This window comes from Desmodus rotundus, chromosome 12 (assembly GCF_022682495.2).
Source record: "Desmodus rotundus isolate HL8 chromosome 12, HLdesRot8A.1, whole genome shotgun sequence".
In the NCBI taxonomy this organism is placed as follows: Eukaryota; Metazoa; Chordata; class Mammalia; order Chiroptera; family Phyllostomidae; genus Desmodus; species Desmodus rotundus.
Genome location: NC_071398.1, coordinates 45,282,072 through 45,301,091, shown reverse-complemented (window position 1 = coordinate 45,301,091; position 19,020 = coordinate 45,282,072). Strand labels below are relative to the sequence as shown.

Below are 19,020 nucleotides of genomic sequence, written 5' to 3'. Positions count from 1 at the left end.
CTTGTGGGCCAGGAGAGCGTCTCAGAGGTTGCAACCTTGCACTGGGCCATCGTGTCCACCAGGCAGAGGCCCAAGGGTGACAGACAGACTGGCTGACAGGAAGACAGACACAGAGAGAAGCTAACAGGTGACAGATAAAGAAAGGGACCAACTGGCCACAAGGAGAGGAATGGGTTTGACATCAGAGAGGGACAGGCAGACAGGGAGAGGGACTGGCTGACTGACAGAAAGATAGACGGACACAGGCAGTGAACGACAACAGGAAGATTGATTGACAAGGAGAGCAACTGACTGACTGGCAGAGAGACTGCCTCCTGCTGGAGGGCTGGGGGTGGGTCACAGGGATGTGGATGGACAGACAGGTCAGACAGAGGGAGAGGTAGAGCTGGAAGATGACAGACCCCAGGGACCCGGTGGCAGGAGCTGCCAGGACTGTGGCCTCCCTGGGCTGGCTTCTCGGTGCTCCTGGTGCCTGGTTCCCAAATTTCCTTGTCTGGAGCTTTGCTGGGGGCGGGGCCTCAGGGTGGGGAGGCCGCAGGCCTGAGGGGCGGCCTGGTGACCCTGTCTGGGCTGCCCCTTGCAGGAGAGGAGCCAGCAGCCCCTCTCTGCCGAGAGCCCCCACCTCTCCGTGCCAGCCTCGGTAATAGTCAGCGCCCCGGCTCCCACCCAAGACCCAGCCCCGAGCACCCCCGCCGCCCATGGAGCTGGCCTTGGCCCTCAGGCCCCCGACGGCCAGGCCTCCCCGGCGCCAACCCCCCAGGTAGATAAACCCAGCAGCCTCCACCCTAGCCCAGCCAGCTCTGCCCCTGCGCCCCCTCCGCTGCCATACCTCCCCCTGCTGCCCTGCCTGCCTCTCTGTCTCGCTGGCTTGGGGAATGGCGCTCTCCTTTGCTCCCCAGACATGTCCAAGGGGCTCCTCACAGTTAGGGACGCCTGAGACCAGGGCCAGCCCTGGGAAGCCCACCCTCTAGGCAGGAAGTTACTACACCCAGCAGGGCATCGATGATTTCCTCAAACTATCATTTTCGTGTCTGGGTAAATAAGCATTCGGGTAGTTCCCGTGTCAGAAGTCAGAGAAGAGAAGCCCCGTCTCCCGAACCTCAGCCTGCTGCTGCCCCTCCCTTTCTGGGCGCAGACAAGCAAAATGAGATCTGGATTCCTTTCCTTCCATTTTTACAAAAATGATATAGCATACTCTTCATGCAGGGTTGCGCCTGGCTTTTACCACTTAAAAATTCGTCATGGAGGTACTTTGTTCTTTTATATGATTGCATAGTATTCCACTGTGTGGATCTACTGCTTATTGAACCATTGGGCAGTCCATGGTGTGGGCATTTTTTTTAAGAGGCCATCATTTTCTTTCTTTTTTAAAGATTTTATTTATTTACTTATTTTTAGACAGAGGGTGAGGGAGAGAAGCATCAATGTGTGGTTGCCTCTTGAGCGCCCCCTACTGTGGGCTTGACCCACAGCCCAGGCATGTGCCCTGACTGGGAATCGAACCAGCGACCCTTTGTTTGTAGGCCAGTGCTTAATCCACGGAGCCACACCAGCCAGGGCCCAAGTTGTGGGCATTATGGTTACTTCAGTCTTTACCTGTTATAAGCAAGGCTGCCAAGAATGACTGTATGTACATCCACCTCTTTGTAGGATACGTTCTCAAAAAGGAGATGCTGCATCTAAGTGCACAGCATCTGTGTATCTGTAGTTTTGACAGGTGTGGCCCAATCACTCTCCATGCGTGTAAATCGGTTTCTCCTTTGTCACCAAAACATGAGTGAGGCTGTTTTCCTGCAGCCTCAGCCGTGAATTGAACTTGGCCAATCTAATAGATGAGACATTGTGTCATGTTATTTGCACCACTTCTGCTGTGAGTGAGGCTGGGGGTGGCTTTCACAGTCATAGAGCTATTTGTGTGTTTTCGTGGAATTGTCCGTTCATTCCCTTTGCCATTTTAACATTTGGGTTACTGGTTATTTTCTTGTTGATTTATAGAAACTCTTTACATATTAGAAAATTTCGCTGTTGTCTCATGGGTCATAAGCATGACAGGTTAGGGAGAACCAGGCACCTTTTATTCTGGACATTGTTATGACTCATGCAAAAGGACTGGTGGGTGGGTCGGTTGGGACAGGAAAGAAGAGGAGGGAATAGCATCTTTGAGGTCCGGGGTGGCAGAAATCAGCTGGACTTCAACAGCTGCGATTTCACTCCCGTGTGATTTTGGTGCCATGTGACTTTAAGCAGCCAGTCTTCATCTTGTCAACAGGTGTCTGGGGAGGGTGGGATGTTTGGTACGTGCCAGGCCTCGTGCTGACCCTGAGCGAGTCTCGGGGACAGCTGAACCTTGGCTTTCTCACCTGGAAAACGGGAATAGTAGTTTCTTACGGATCTGTCGGGGTGAACAAGTTCACGTGTGCTTCGCACAGAGCAAGCGCTTGATATTATATTTGCTGTTCTTGTTATTTTAGCTGTTGTTTTTACAGGGCAGAGTCTGGGTCCCGCCCAGAGGGACGTGGGGTCACAAGGGCATCAGGTCACCTCTGTGCAGGGAGGAGAATCTGGCAGGAAGGAGCAGGGGAGGGACAGGGACGCCTAGCCTGTGAGAGACCGAGTTGGAAGCACTGTTTCTAGAGTGGATCACGCGCAGTCCTGAGTCCGTGTCCCCCCCCCCCCCCCCCCCCCCCCCCCCCCCCCCGTAAGAGGGTTCCTCTCTTCAAGCCTCCCTCCTCATCTGTGACGTAGGGCTGGGACAGTCCCTTCTTCCGAGCGCCGTGGTGGAGAGCCGGGCCAGGGCACATTTGTCTCCTGCCGTTTGGGCATGTTGCCTGCAGACCGCCGCTGTTGGTGGGTGCTTGTCTAGACCCCCCTCGGGAGCCCAAGCATCCCAGTCCACCAGGGCTGAGGGGTTCTCGAGATAAAGGACTTCCGACATTAAAACAAAGGCAGTGTCAATAAACTCCACGAGGGCAGAGTTTTGTCTCTTTCGTCCCTGCTGTGTCCCCAGGGCCTGGCACACAGCGGATCCTTGGTGAGCATTCATTAAATAAAGGAATGGGGGAGGGAGCCCTGCCCACCACTGCCCTGTGCGTCCGCCCCCACCCCCCGCCCCCCCATGAGATCAGAGGGAGAGCATGCTGTGGGGCCCTGTGTGGAGTTCGAAACCCACTGTCCTGGAGAATCGTGGGTGGCTGTCAGGAGCGGGGACTCTGGAACCCCAGCCCTGCCACTACAGGCTCTGTGCCTCAGTTTCCTTACCCATCAAGTGAGGATGGCGATAATAGTATCGGCATCACAGGGTTGTGGTGAGGGGCAAGTGTAGTAAGTGAAGGGCTTGCACGGGGTCGGCATGTGTGAAAGTCCTGTGGTGTGGAAGACCGGCCACTGCCTCTGAGGGGCCAGGGGCAGCATTTCAGGCTCAGAGGGTCCCCGTTGTCGCAGTTGTCCTCTTTTATCTTCAGGTGACACTTTCCCAGGTACTGTCACCGTGGATGACTGAAACCACGGAGAGTATGTAAATATATGATACATTCACAGAGCCTGGCACAAATAACGCCCTTTTTATTTTATTACAAAATCATAAGCATGTCATTCTACAACATAAACATATCCCACTCAAGTACCCCCTAGGACATTTTAGGTGAAATGCTCAAATTAATAAGTTACTACACCCATGTTATTACCCTACCAACCACTGAAGCAGGCCTTACTTCTGCTGGACCCTGTCTATTTAGTTTTTTCTTATATACACATACCTACAATCAAGTTTGATTTATAAAGTAGACAGAGTAAGTGACTAACGACAATAACATATAAGTTATATGCATGTGGCATTAAGTCAAATACAGCACCTGGAACGCAAGCACTGTGATACTGCAGACAATCCCTCTGGTACCCGAGGGCCGCTCCGTGGCAGGTGGGCAGGGAGCAGGAACAGCGTGGACACCACGAGCAAAGGCATGATTGACATCCCAGGCCAGACAGAGCGGGACAGAATGAGACTTACCACATTCCTCAACTTAAAGTTAGGAATCGTTTATTTCTGGAATTTTTCATGTAATATTTTCTGACTGGTTAGCCACGGCTAACCAAAATTGTGGAAAGCAAAACCACAGATAAGGGAGACAGCTGGATATCGCAACAGCACCTACAGACCGTACATTAAATGAACGAGCGTGGGCATGTTCCAATAAAACTTTATTGACAGACACTGAAACTTGCTTTTCATATCCTTTTCACGAGTCACGAAATACTATTTTTCTTTTGATTTTTTTTTTTAACCATTTAAAAATAAAACTATTGTTAGCTCGTGGGCCATACAAAAATGATAGGCCCAGCAGGGAGCAGGCCAGGTTCCCCGGGGCGGGGGTGGGAGGGAGTGGGCGTGGTTTGCTGGCCTTTTATGTATTACGTAGCATTTCGTGATTTCTTTCGGTCCCCTATTAATGACGACTTAAGGTGGTTTCCGGTATGATTGTTAACAATCAACAACTCACAACGGATATTCTTTTTTTTTTTTTAAATCCTCACCCGAGGATATGTTTATTGATTTTAGAGAGAGGACGGGAGAGAGAAACATCGATGTGAAACGTCGATCAGTTGCCTCCCATACGCACCCTGACCCGGGATCGAACCCACAAACCCACAACCTTTTGGTGTACGGGACGGTGCTCCAACCAACTGAGCCACCCAGCCAGGGCCAATAGTTACAGATATTCTTCACCCAGGCTTTGCACACACGTATGAGAATAACTGTAGGGTAAATTTCTAGAAATGGAATTGCTGATCAGAGGGTATGCACGCTTTCCAAACCTTCTATAGGAAGCACTCACCCGGCTGCTCCCGCGCAAGTTTGTGCCTGTGGGGACTTCCCCCCAGCAGCAGCTCCATCGCCCCGGATCCCAGCCGGCTTGCCCCGGGCCGGGCCTGCAGACACCTCCTGTGTGTTTCTCTGATTCTGTGTGCCGCTCAGCATCTTGCCATCCACACACGGGCAGTTGGAATCTCTTAGTAAACAATCCACTTGTGTGGTAGTTTTTTAAAAAATATAAAAATAAGCTCATGCTTAGAGAATTTAGAAAATATACAGAATAACAGAAGAAATCTCCCATAATCCCACCATACGGAAATGTTTTTGATGTTTTCAGCCTTTTTTTTTCTTCCAATTCGTGAAAAAAAATTTTTTTCAGTATTTTATTTATCTTTAGAGAAAGAGAAAGGAGGAAAGAAACACAAATGTGTGTGTTGCCTTTCCTGTGTCCCCCAGACTGAGGGCCTGGCCGGCAACCTAGGCTTGTACCTTAACTGGGACTCGAACCAGCGGTCCTTTAGTTTGTAGGTCTGTGCACAATCCACTGAGCTATGGTGGTCGGTTTGTTTTTACATTTGAAGTACGGGGGAATATGTCGCACCTCGTGCCTACATGCCTAGCCCACGATCCCTCCAGATAAGCATGGTAACTTATTGGTGTACATTTTTGTACATATTCAGCCCAGGACACGTATGGGCTAACATTTCCGTCCCGTTTCTTTCTGCCCGGAAGCTAGTGAGTTGCAGTCGGCCCTCCCTATCGGCAGTGTCCACGAATTCACCCGCCGATGGAAAATATTCGCGGGGGAATTTTCCCGGAAAGTTGATCCCTAAATGACAGTGTAACAACTATTCCCACAGCACTTACATTATATCAGACGTTATAGGTAATGTAGAGATGAGTTAACGTGATGTGGGAGGGTCTGTGTAGGTTATACACAAACACTACGATATTAGGGACTTGAGCGTTGTGGCTCGGGGCGTCTGGGGTGTCCTGTAACCGGTCCCCGTTTCCCCAGTCAGTGGGGTGCCGATTCACAGTACGCTGTGTCCAGGCGTTGGCGCGCCCCGCAGAGTTGCAGCGAGCAGCCCGTTCGCGTGTCGTTTTCCACAGGAGCCGGCGCGTCAGTCCGGCCACTTCCCGGAAGCCCGGGTGCGGGATCAAAGCGGATGCGCGCAGGATTTGGGCAGCTATACCGCCGCCTGGCGTCCCGCGGGCGTTGTAGCAGCCGGATCAGTGTGGACCCGCAGGCGGCGTGAGGGGGTGCCCTGTGGGCCGTGCGGCTGTTCCCCACACGTTGAGTGGAAATGGTTCTGCAGGGCGATTGCGTTTCTCTTATTACAGGTGGCCCTAGCATCTCTTTAAATACTTAAGCCTTTTGTGTTTCCTTTCTTGACAATGTCTGGTCCTAGCCTTTGTCCTCTTTTTTTTTTCTTAGTGATTTCTAGAGACTCTTTGCATATGAGAGAGGTAACTTTGTGCTATGAATTGCAGATATTTCGCTCAGTGTATAATTTGTTTTTTTAATTTTGTTTGTGATATGTGTGTGTGTGTGTGTGTGTGTGTGTGTATTTCTCTGCATGTTTAGTGAGAGATTTAAATTTATTTTTTAATTTGGGTATGTTTAAACTTCATTTTAAACAGATGCAAAGTTGCAAAAATAGCACTAAGCACTCATGAGAGTTCTTTACTCTTTAGCCAGATGTATTAGTTATGTACTGCTGTGTAACAAATCACCCTGAAACTTAGCTGCTTGCAACAACCAACATTAACGTATCTCAGACAGTTTCAAAGAAGCAGGAATCCAGGAGGAGTAGCTGGAAGGTGCTGGCTCGCCATCTCGTGTGAGGTCAAAATGTGAGCGAGGGCTGCCCTTTCCTGGAGCACTGGCTGCTAAGATGGTGCTGGCTCTTGGCAGGGGGGCTCAGCTCCTTTCTGCGGGGGCCTCTCTAAGGGGTGGCTCGTAACACGCTGCACGGTGGCTTCCACCAAAGTCAGTGATCCAACCGAGGGCGAGACTGTGCCCAGAATGGAAGCCACAGCCTTTTGGATAACCTAACCTTGGAAGTAGCATATGATCACTTTGGCCAAATTCTATTGGTCACGGAGACCAACCAGCTCCAATATCAGAGGAGACTGAGTGTGAGGAGGTGGGATCTCTGGCAGACAGCTTGGAAGCTGCCTGCCACACCTGATGTAGCCATTATAAATACTTTGCTACATTCCCTTTATTCTTAGCTCTCTCAAAAACATTTTCCGCCCCTCCCCCCAGCCACTTGAGAACGAATTGCAGACATCAGCCTCCTTTACCGTTTAATATTTTAGTAGAGTATTTCAGCCCTTAGGAACAAGAGCATTCTCTTACTCGGCTACAGGAGGTATATTAAAATTCAGCAAATTCAGCACGGGGACAATGCTGTTGTATCATTCCACTTACTTCATTCTAGCGCTCTGTGTGGGCCCTGTGTGCAGGGAGGCGCAGTGGGCCGGCGCTCTTCTCCTGCCTCACTCAGCCCCTCACCTGTCTGGGGCCCTTTGGGTTGGTTTCCTATTTTCTCTCTTGTAAATACTCCCACAGTAGATAGCCCCTTGAGCAAGGGCCCGACTCCTCCTAACGACAGACGCCTGGAGGGGGGCTGCCAGGTCAGAGGTCGGGGCCTTTTCCAAGTCACCATACCAAACTGCCTTCCAGAGGGGTTAATCCAGCTTCCAGTCTCAACCAGCCCCTTGTGGGAGCCAGGGGCTGCCCCGTGATCCCTCCGTAGGGGGGCAAGCCTTTGGGAATGGACAGATTGAGCGACCGACTGGTGTGTGTTTTGAATTGAAGTTATGCTGGGCCAAGCTTGGGAGGGTCCAGAGGTTCGGAGCCTTAAGTCAGGACTCAGACATCATGAGTCAGCCCACTTTGGGAGCTGGAAGCAGAGAGCCCAGCTTCGGAGCTCCGTGGCACTGGGGGCCCTGGGAAAGTCCTGAGTCTTCCTTGGTTGGCCTTGAAGTCCTGGGTGGAGACCCTGGACCTGTCCTTTTGGCGCCTGGCTCCAGGGTCTCCTCTGTGAGCTCGGTCCAGTGTGACCACAGCTCCTGGGGCCATGGAGGCCACACACGTGGGCCCAGGGGGCCAGTCATACTTGTTGGGTTGGTGTGAGTGGTCACCAGGGGGCGGGTTCTGCGACTGTGCCAATACATTGCTGGCACTCACCGGTTAGCCGGCTGCCTTGGTGGTGATTCTTGGGGCCGTGACCTCTGGGGCAGCAGAGTGCAGGGCGAGGTGCTGTGGCTGAGGCATGTTTCGGACCCGGTGTCTCTGTCCGTGTAACAGAACTGTGCCAGATCTCGTGTGTGAATGTCACACACACGTGCGCACCACCACACTCACGTGGGCACACACAGGCCCTGCCCCCCAGTTGCCTTCCTTACCTCGGCTGCATGGGTCCCCCAGGCCCCACTGTGCCCTCTGTGGCCATCAGCCCCCACCCTGGGACACAGCCCAAGAGGTCGGCTTTCCTGGGTTAACTAGACAGTCAGGCCAGGGTTGGATGCTGGGACGCTGCCCTGCCCAGTCGCCTCCTTCCCCCTCGCTGCTTGTGCTCACGCTCCTTGGCCCCCGCCTCTCTGCTGGGCAGCTGGTGTGGTGTGGCCTGCTGCTTCCTCTGCTGCTGCCCCCAAACCCTGCAGAGCTCGCCTTTGTCTGGGGAAGTGGGGAGGCGGGCATGTGGTGGGAGATCAGAGGGTAGAAGTGTGAAGGGGATGAGGTGGGGCATGGGTGCAGGGGTGGGGTGGGAGAGGAGGTGAGGGGCAGGTATAGGGGTGGGGTGGGGGAGGAGGTGGGGACAGGTGCAGGGGTGAGGTAGGGGAGGAGGTGGGGGACAGGTGCAGAGGCGGGAAGGACACCTGTTACCGTGGTGGTTTCCAGGACAAGGGGTTGCTGAGAAGGGTGGTTGCTGGTGGGAGTGGCGGGGTCCCCAGTGTCCTGGGAGCAGTGGGAGCCAAGGTTGGTTCTGACCCTGCCCCCGCACTCTGCCTCCCTCCCCGCCCAGATCCCAGCAGCGGCTCCACTGAAGGGCCCAGGCCCCTCCTCGTCCCCGTCACTACCTCACCAGGCCCCTCTGGGAGACAGCCCTCACCTGCCGTCCCCACACCCCACCCGGCCCCCTTCGCGCCCACCCTCCCGCCCCCACTCCCGTCCGCCCTCCCAGCCCCAGAGCCTGTCCCGCCCACCCTCAGAGCCCACTCTACACCCTTGCCCCCCGTCCCAGGCCCCCCCCACTCTGCCTGGCATCTTTGTCATCCAGAACCAGCTGGGTGTCCCTGCACCTGCCAGCGCCCCTGTCCCCACCGCCCCAGGCCCACCCCAGGCCCCCTTGCGACCCCCTTCCCAGCCCCCAGAGGGGCCACTGCCCCCAACCCCCCACCTCCCTCCTGCCTCCACCTCCTCCGTCGTGGCCTCCACCGAGACGTCTGCCAGGCTGCCAGCCCCCACGCCACCCGACTTCCAGCTCCAGTTCCCGCCCGGCCAAGGACCCCACAAGTCCCCCACGCCCCCTGCAGCCCTCCATCTGGTCTCCGAGCCCGCTGCACCTCCCCCACCGCCTCCCCGGACCTTCCAGATGGTGACCACCCCCTTCCCAGCGCTGCCCCAGCAGAAGGCTCTTCTGGACAGATTTCACCAGGTAATGCAGGAGGGGACTGGCCCTGGCGCTTGCTCCCCCAGCCCCCAGCCCTCCCCACTGCAGTCTGATGGGAGCCCCTCCTGCTTCGCCCTGGCGCCTGGCTGCCCCCACTCCTCACAGGTGTCCTCCACCTCTCAACCACCTGTCCCCTCCTCAGGTGCCGTCCGGAATCATTCTCCAGAGCAAGGCTGGGGGACCCCCCGCCGCCCCACAGACCTCCGCCAGCCTGGGGCCCCTCACCAGCTCCACTGCCTCTGTGCTGGTCAGCGGGCCGGCCCCGTCTGGGACCGCCGCCGCCCCCAGCCACCCCCCTGCCTCGGCACCCGTGGCCACTGCAGGTAGGGGAGGTGTAGCCCACAAAGGAAAGGTGGGGGGACTGGGCTGTGGAACCAGGGGGTCGCTCAGACCTCATAGGCCAGGAAAGGTGGAGGAGGAAGGGCTGGCTCCCACCTCCGAGGGCTGGTGGGACCGCCTAAGCCAAAAAACCAGAGCAGAGTAGGGTGCAGGCTTGAGGGGGTCATGTGTGAGGAAGGGGCCGAATCCAGTGACCTCTGAGCCCTGTTTGCTCCCATCCCTGCCCCCAGGCCTCCCTCCTCTGCTTCCTGCCGAGAGCAAAGCTTTTGCCAGCAACCTCCCAGCCCTGAGTGTGGCCAAGGCCGCTGTGTCCGGGACAGGGAAGTCCTCCGGGCTGCAGGTAAGGGGCCTCCGGAGTGGAAGGCTGGGGCAGCGGGTCAGGGGAGGCTGACAGGCAGGCGAGACAACTCGAGACGGTGGGTGAAATGGCAGGACAGTGGGGGCAGCGGGCATGTGAGAGACCGAGACCATTGGACAGAGACCCACAGACACCACGACAACAGGGCGATGGTAGGACAGATGGCCCGAGACCTCGATGTGGTCCCTGGGGGTGGGAGCAGGTGAGAGAGGCTGAGGCTGAAGGAGGGACAGGTGGGATGGTCAGATGTCAGCTCTGCACAGGTGGATGAGAACCCCAGAGAAAGGCTTGTAGATACAGGAACGGGGTGGGTGGGGGCAACTGAGACAGAGGCCACCTGTCAGAAGTGGTGGGGCGGGGCGGGGACACAGGGATGCATCTGCAGAAACAAGAGGGGCAGCACAGGTGGTGGGACCCGACCCAAGGGTTTGGAGAGTCTTGAAGACAAGATTTACCAGAGGCCCAGCGGGAAGAGGGCAGAGGTCAAGGTACAGAGGCCTGAGGCAAAACGAGAGGAGGTTGGCTGGGGAGAGAGGCTGCAGATTGGAGAGGCCCTGTGAGGAGCAGGGAGGGAAGCGCCGCACTGCCCCTGGTGTCCCCACAGCAGGCAGGCGAAGGCAGAGACCCACGCAGGAGAAGGGGCTGCAGGGGCCCCTGGCAGAGGCTGCCAGGGCTCAGGCCTGCTTGTCACCCTCTCCTCGCCACATCCCCACCTGCACCCGGCCCAGGTCTGCCCCGCAGGCTGAGTGTGATGGGCAGGGCCAGGTGCCCATGGGGAAGACAGGGGGCCAGGGTGCAGAGGGAGGGAAGGCTTGCCCGTGCGGTGCCCCTCACTTGCCTTTCTCCCCACAGTATGAAAGCAAGTTGAGTGGCCTGAAGAAACCACCCCCACTTCAGCCCAGCAAAGAAGCCTGGTGAGTGGCAGAGCCGACCTTGTCCTGTGTTTCTGCCCATGCCACCGCCTCCATCTTCCCAGAGACCTGGGAGGGAGCATGAGGACCACCCCGAAGAGGGGGGAGGCAGCAGAATCCCCACTCATCCTCTGTCCGCCTGTGGTTTCCCTCATGTGCCCTCTGTGTCCCCTCTGGAGAATGGGGGTGGTGACAGTCATCACAACAGGCTGGCAGGCAGATGGGTGAGGATTCGGCGAGACTGTGCCGAGAGCACTCCTCTGACACCACTAGGCTGGTGACTTCCAGGGGGAGGCACCGGTGGGCCCTGGTCCCTGCTGCACCCTCAGGACCTCAGAGAGGACTGGATGAGTAGGTGGAGGGGTTGGAGTTTGGGTGGATAGATGGAGCTACAGGTGGGTGGAGCGATGGATGTTTCAGGTGGGGGTGGGTAAACGGTAGATGCTTGCCTGCCTTCTGTCCTCCTCCCACCGAGAGTATTGATCATCACACACTCCCTCACTGCCCGTCCTGTGCTGGGTTCTGGAAATGCAAGACAGACCAGGTCCTGCCCCTGTGGTGTGTGTGTGTGTGGGGGGGGCGCTGCTCATCAGTACAGGGTGGGGACTATCACACGATAAAGAGACTTAAGTCCCTGTCATCTGTGCTAGAAAGCCCTGTGAGAGAAGAGGGTTTTAGGGACCAATCCCGGGACCTGTCGGACCACGGCAGTGTGGGGCCATGCTGACCCCTGGTGGCGGGAGACAGCATAGCATGCAGGATGAGTTTCAGGCTCTGGTGTCTGACTCCCAGCTCTGCCGCGCGTCCTGGCTCTGTGTTTTGAGGGGATGCACTTCCCCTCTCTGGGCCGGGGTTTCCTCATCTGTGAAATGGGGATAATGGTAGCACCTCCATTCAAGGAGTGTCACTAGAGGTTCCATGAGACAGATCGAGCACAGGCAGCTGATGCTAGCGCCGGCTTCCCAGTGCCATGCTGTAGTCAGCTTCTGGGGCCTGGGGCTCGGGGTCCCAGTCTCCCCTGGCCTCACCAGCAGCTCTGACCCTGTGGTCTGTCCCCACCCACCCCCAGTTTCCTGGAGCATTTGCACAAACATCAGGGCTCCGTCCTGCATCCGGACTACAAGACGGCCTTCCCCTCCTTCGAGGATGCCCTGCACCGCCTCCTGCCCTACCACGTCTACCAGGGCGCCCTCCCCTCCCCCAATGACTACCACAAAGGTAAAGCCTCCTGGGACCACCCCAACGCTGGAGTTAGGGGGGAGAGGGACAGCACCTGCTCCTCAGTCTGCCCACAACGCCTGCACCCCTGGCCCTCTGCTCTTCCCTGCAGTGGACGAGGAGTTTGAGACCGTCTCCACGCAGCTTTTGAAACGCACCCAGGCCATGCTCAACAAATACCGCCTCCTGCTCCTGGAGGAGTCCCGGGTAGGGTGGCTGTCGCCTCCTCCCCCCACCCTGGTGTTCCCCTCTCAAAGAGGGAGGGAGGCAGGGAGGCTGGCAGTCAGATCACAAGGGGGACAGTTGGGAATGCGTCCCCCATCCCCATCCCCACCCCCACCCCGGTTACTCGCATCCCCTCCCTCCCTCCCGGCTTCTTCACTTGTCCATCTTCTCCCCTCAGAGGGTGAGCCCCTCGGCAGAGATGGTGATGATCGACCGAATGTTCATTCAGGAGGAGAAGACCACCCTCGCCTTGGACAAGCAGCTGGCCAAGGAGAAGCCTGGTGAGAGCCGAGAGGACAGAAGGAACGGGAGCGTATCCCCCACTCATTCCACTGCTGCAGAACGAGACTGGGGACGGGAGGGGGCGTGGCCTCGCCTCGCTCCGCCACTAGGTGGCGCCAGAGCCGGCCTTCTCACTGGGGCTGTGCTCCACGGAACTGAGTTCCTCTTCCTCTATCACAATGGCTCCTCACCCTCTCGGACCTCGCGTGGAGGGAACATTCTTCCACCCTGGGCGGGGGGGGGGGGTGCGTAGAGAAGCAGGGGAGCAGAGCCAGGACTAGAGGGAAGCAAACAAGGTACCCAGGTTGCAAAACATAAGGTGGTATCCAGGCTAAGGTACTGTGTCTCTCTCCCCTGCTGGGATTTGGGAACTGCTGAGAAGGGTCGCAGCAAGCAGGGGCTTAGCCCAGGGCCTGGGCGATAGTAGGGACTCAGTGCACACCAGCTCCCCTGCGCTCTGTTCTGCACAGGCGGCCGTGCATTGTCTAACCCCGGCCTCTCGTTCTACAGATGAGTACATGTCTTCCTCCCGGTCTCTCGGCCTCCCTGTCACAGCCTCTTCTGAGGGACATCGGCTTCCCAGCCAGGGCCCGCCACCCTCCTCAGCGTCCGGGGCGCCCGCCCAAACCCCTCTGCACCTGCCCACTAAGCTGGTGATCCGGCATGGCGGGGCAGGTGGCTCCCCGTCCGTGACCTGGGCTCGTGCATCCTCCTGCCTGTCCTCCTCGTCCTCCTCGTCCTCCGCCGCCTCCTCCCTGGATGCTGACGAGGATGGCCCCATGCCCTCCCGCAGTCGCCCGCCCATAAAGACCTACGAGGCCCGAAGCCGCATCGGCCTCAAGCTCAAGATCAAGCAGGAAGCTGGGCTCAGCAAGGTTGTGCACAACACGGCCCTGGATCCGGTGCACCAGCCCCCACCGCCGCCCCACGCCGCCCTCAAGGTGGCCGAGCCCCCACCCCGGCCCCCGCCACCACCCCAGACCACCGGCCAGATGAACGGCACTGTGGACCACCCACCGCCCGCCGCCACAGACCACAAGCCACCGGCCCCGGCCCCGCACTGCCACCGCCTGCCCCTGCGGAAGACGTACCGCGAGAACGTAGAGGCCCTGGGCAGCGGTGCGGCCGAGGGGGCCGTGACGGGCAGGGCCCGGGGCAGCAGTCCAGCGCCACTGCCCACCAAAGTGGACGAAGCCACCAGTGGGCTGATCCGCGAGCTGGCTGCGGTGGAGGACGAGCTGTACCAGCGCATGCTGAAGGGGGCGCCACCCGAGGCTGCAGCCAGTGGGGGGCAGGGCAGCGGCAGCAGGGACCCCGGCTGGGAGGCGCCCCCGCTGCCGCCCACCAAGCGGCGCAAGTCCGAGTCGCCCGACGTGGACCAGGCCAGCTTCTCCAGCGACAGCCCGCAGGACGACACGCTCACCGAGCACCTCCAGAGCGCCATCGACAGCATCCTGAACCTCCAGCAGGCCCCCGGCCGGACAGCCGCGCCCCCATACCCCCACGCACCCCCGGCGGCCGCCTGCCCCTCCCCCCTGCACAGGCCGGAGGCCTACCCACCCTCCAGTCATAACGGGGGCCTCGGCGCCAGGACGTTGAACAGATAACACCGGGCTGGTCTCCCCTTCCCCGTCCCCTCGCTCCGCGCAGACACGGGGCAGCTGGGCCCCTGACCTCAGCCTCCTGGGGGACACGAGCCGGGGATCCCCTGAGTTTTTCTTGCCTAAGTTATTTGAGTCACAAAGGCCTCCTCCCCCACCACCTGCTTCAGCCGGGTTGTTGGGCGGGGGTCGTGGATTTGAGGGGAGGGGGCTGTAAATGTACAATGTCCCCTGCCAAAGGAGCGGTAAACCTGGTGTGTCACTTCCCACTTCTTCCCACCTCCTGCTACACTCCACCCCTCTTTCCGGGGACACGCGTGTGTTTGCCAGGTATGGGGGCACCCTGGTTGCTCCCACTGCTCATGCGTGTCCGGGTACCAGGCTTGTCTGTGTGGCTTCAGGCATCCATGCCTGGAGGGCGCTCAGAACTGGGGGGGCCCTCGGAGGCCCACTCTGCCCCTCAACACCGCCCCCAACAGGCCGTAAAAGGAAACGCAGGGAAGGGGCCGTGTGAGCCAGAGTCGCAGGAACTAACATAGGGCACCTGCCACATCCCTGTGTGTGCGTCCAAGTCCTTGTCCTGTGTCCCTGTGTATGTGCTGGAGTGAGCAAGAGAGAGAGAGAGATTTCGAACCCTCCTGTCCCTCGACTGAAATCCGAGCACCTCCAGAACAGGAAACCGAGGTCTTCCTCCCACCCCTCCCCAGCCAGTCTTCCCTCTGTTCTTCCTGCCGCCAGCCACCCGCGCCAGATTTTGAAATCTCGGAGACAAAACTAGTACTGTAAGATAAATTTTTTTGTACTGTATTTATTGTGTATAACAATTTTTTTAAAGGAGAATTCTGTACATTTAGAACTCTTGTAAATTAAAAGCCGATCCTTTTTTTAAAACTACTGACGCCCGCTCAGCCCCTTTGCTTTTGGGTCTTTAGGCGGTTTGGAGTCTGGGGGTTGGGCTGAGACCTGGGTGGGGAAGGGGGTGGGGGGCTTATTCCACGTGTATCTGTTAAGCACCTACTGGGTGCCAGGCCCTGTTCCCGGCACAGGGGTGCAGCATGAACCAGGCAGACAGGAACCCCTGCCCTGGCCGGGGGGGGGGGGGGGGGGGGGGGCGGACTTACTGGAGGAGGAAGACAGTGACCAGCTCAAACAGGCGATTAAAAAAAAAAATTCCCATCTCCCCACCCCCTCCCCTTTGGCAAACATCAGCTTACTCTCTTTATCTCTGGGTCTCTCTCTGTTTTGTCTATTCGCTTATTTTGTTTTCTCCGCGATTTTTAATCACGCTAACATTCTGAGGTCTGGAAGATGAACTTAGCGAATACTTCGAGCCTCTGGTCCCATTTTTTGTCAAATGATCAATCTATTGCCTTGTTTTATGGGTGTCTCTGTCCAAAGACACCTTATTCGTACACCTGTATTGTTGATTCGTTGACACTGAGCTCCCGGCCAACGGCGCTGTAACTTGCACCTGGAAGTAGTTCATCCAATAATATACCTGTTATCTCTGTGAGGCCCAGCAGAGCGTTGTTGTGCTGAGGAATGCCAGCCAGCGTTTAGCACCACCACGCCTGGGGACCGGGGCGGGGGGGGGGGCAAGAGGCAGGATCATAGGGTACAAAGGAAGTTCATCGTGTAGGACCTTGGGCGGCCAGGTGATGACTCTGCTCTCACTCTGACGCGGGAGCCAGGGAGGGTTCTGAGCGCAGGGCTGTGAGCTGACAGGGTTCCCAGGCGCCCTCTGGTGGCCCCATTGGGAACATACGCGAGGGCAGGATCCGCGCAGCGAGATCCCTGCCGTAGTCCAGGTGGGCCGTGGCAGCTGGCCCCTACCTTTAATGCGCACGTTCTCTGCAAGCCCCTGGGGGTGTTTGTGGTGGGAAAGCTGATACATGCGGTCTCCTAGAGATGACCCTCCTCCGCCTAGCTGGACACCTACTTCCCCCACGTGCAAAATGATGCAATGAAGGAGAGCGGCAGTTTGGTTTTTTTTTTTTAAGATTTTATTTATTTTTAGAGATGAGAAGGGAGGGAGAAAAGCATCAATGTGTGTGAGATACATAGATGGGTTACCTTTCATACACCCACAACTGGGGACCCGGCCCGCAACCCAGGCATGTGCCCTGACTGGGGGAATCGAACCAGTGATCCTTGGATCTCAGGCTGGCACTGAATCCACTGAGCCACACCAGCCAGAGCAAGAGTGGCACTTCTTAACATCTTTGGACCCCTGTACACTCCGGGAAGATCCTGTGTGACCACGCAAAAGAAGCTTGCCGGTGATTTCCACGGGCTCTGGGGCCTCAGTTCTGGGAGGAGGCTGGCTTCATGCAGCCGGAGCACAGGAACGTGGAGACTGATGTTTGCGGAGCGCCCCCAGCGGGCGTGCTGCAAGCCCTTCGCTGTATCTTACTTGGCCGTTGTGTGGGGGAACCCATAGACCCACCTTGCAAGTGAGGAAACCGAGGCCCCGAGGGCTGCGGAAAGTAGCAGGCTGGGTGACGAGATCCCACCATCCTCACCTCTGCACACCCAGGTCCCAGGGAGCAGAGAAGGGACAACAGCAAGGCTTCTGCATGGGGCTGTACAGGGGACAGAGACCCCCTCCCCAGCCCCTGGGAAGGGGACCCAAACTGATCTTAGTTCCTACCAAGTGAGCCTTGGGGACCAGACCTGTTAGATCCTGTTCCAAGGTCCTGGGAGCAGTTCGGCGAGTGTCTGTGGGGTCCCCTTTCCCACAGCCGACTCATCTGGAAAGAGAGGCCCAGAAAGGTTACCTCAGGGTGCACTTAACCTGGACCCAGGATGGGATTGGAACCCAAGATGGACAGGAGTCCAAAATTCACCAAGTAACTCCAAGGTTCACTGGCTGCCTTCTCCATAACATAAAATTTACCATTTTAGCCATTTTTAAAAGATTTTATTTATTTTATTTTTAGATAGAGGGGAAGGGAGAGAGAAAGAGGGAGAGAAACATCAGTGTGAGAGAAACACCGATCAGTTGCCTCTTGCACACACACCCCCCCAGCCAGGGACCTGGCCCGCAACCCAGGCATGGGCCCTGACTGGGAATCGAACCAACAAACTTTCGGTTTTCTGGACCACACCCAATCCACTGAGCCACAGCAGTCAGGGTGCACTTTGAGCCACTTTTAAGTATACAGTTCAGTGGCATGAAATACATTCACATTGTGTAACCATCACCACCCCCATTCGCATTACTTGTTTTGTCTTGCAAAACTGAGACTCTGCCCCTTTAAACAGTGCCGCTCATTCCTCTGCCCCGCCCCAGCCCTGGCCACCCCTCTTCTACTTTCTATCTCTATGAATCTGACTGCTTTAAGCACCTCACATGCGTGAGCTCATGCGGTATTTGTTTTTTCAGGACTGGCTTATTATTACACTTGGCATAAGGTCTCCCAGGTCCATCCGTGTTGCAGAATGTGCCAGAATTTCTCCATCCAGTTTTGACAGATGGGGAAAAGGGGAGATAGAAAAAAATGTTGAGCTTCTGCCTGGGGGAAGTGGCTCCAGAGGCTGCAAGGACATCAGGACGGCACCTGGGATAGATCTCAGAGCATCCCTGATTCAGAGAGCAGGGAGACAGCTAGATGAGACAGTAGCGCCAGCTATTAAGGGCTCAAAGAATATTTAAGGAGGCAGGGTAGCGTCCACTGGGGGCTTTTCACTCCGCTGACCCCTTCCTAGAATAACGTGCAAATGCATGAAATAAAACTCTCAGGATTACAAGAGAAGCAATGGTACTGAAGTACAGTTACCCATTTACTAAGAAACCCACAAATCTGTGACATGCTAATAGGGGCCGCTGTTAATTACACGGTAATTACATAGAACTAGCGGTGGGTCTGGGCGGCGATGTGTAAACGGTTACCGGAAATCTTTGAAGCAACAGAAATGTGATGAAAACATCGTGACTCCTCCCGGTGACAGTCACACAGGTCCTGCTGATGACACCGTGTCTTGTGGCTCACAATCAGTAGAGAAGGGAACCCTGAATTTCAGTGGAAAGTCCACATGTCGTTATTTTTCTTAGGCCAAGTTCACAGACTCTCCCGAATATCACCTGAGGACAGATGGGGAAACTGAGGCTGAGAAGCCGTGGTGTAGAGATGAAAGCAGGGCTCTGCACCAGGCAAGCTGGCTGGACTTCTCATTTCACTCCTTGGGCTAAGAGAGACTGCCTCCTTGCACCTCAACTTCCCCATCTCAGAAACAGGACTACTAACAATAGTATATTTAAGACAGGACCTCGCCTCCTAGCGGGGAGGGAGGGAGATGGTCCCTGCCGAGCGTCCAGCATTGGGCCTGGCTCCTAGCAGTAGTGACGTTAGTTACTGCAAAGTTTCAGGCTTTTGATTTACACGTATCCACCCCAGTGATGGACGTTATTTAGCCAATTAAATAGTTACGCTGTGTGCCAGGCACTGTTCCAGGTGCTGAGGCAACGAGAGTGAACACAAGAGCGCTGGCTGGGTGGCTCAGTTGGTTGGAGCACCATCCTGTACGCCAAAAGGTTGCAGGTTCCTGTTGGGGAGCGAACGGCAGGCAACTCGTCCATGTTCCTTTCTCA

The 19,020-nt window shown here is 56.7% G+C and overlaps 1 protein-coding gene across 5 annotated transcripts in view; it reads left to right on the top strand.

The window, feature by feature from the left end:
* BICRA (BRD4 interacting chromatin remodeling complex associated protein) overlaps positions 1–15,322 on the top strand; it is a 75,284-nt gene extending 59,962 nt beyond the window's left edge. For 4 of the 5 annotated variants that reach the window (XM_053914673.2, XM_053914672.1, XM_053914674.2 and 1 more), the window contains 9 exons: positions 584–760; positions 8,848–9,480; positions 9,638–9,818; positions 10,065–10,174; positions 11,045–11,106; positions 12,173–12,321; positions 12,434–12,528; positions 12,725–12,827; positions 13,339–15,322. In XM_053914673.2, coding sequence (XP_053770648.1) covers positions 584–760; positions 8,848–9,480; positions 9,638–9,818; positions 10,065–10,174; positions 11,045–11,106; positions 12,173–12,321; positions 12,434–12,528; positions 12,725–12,827; positions 13,339–14,435 — 2,607 coding nt within the window. In that variant the 3' untranslated portion in view covers positions 14,436–15,322. The remainder of the gene's footprint in view (positions 1–583; positions 761–8,847; positions 9,481–9,637; positions 9,819–10,064; positions 10,175–11,044; positions 11,107–12,172; positions 12,322–12,433; positions 12,529–12,724; positions 12,828–13,338) is intronic. The other variant, XM_053914676.1, reaches the window with a different exon arrangement.
* Positions 15,323–19,020: the final 3,698 nt, after the last annotated feature.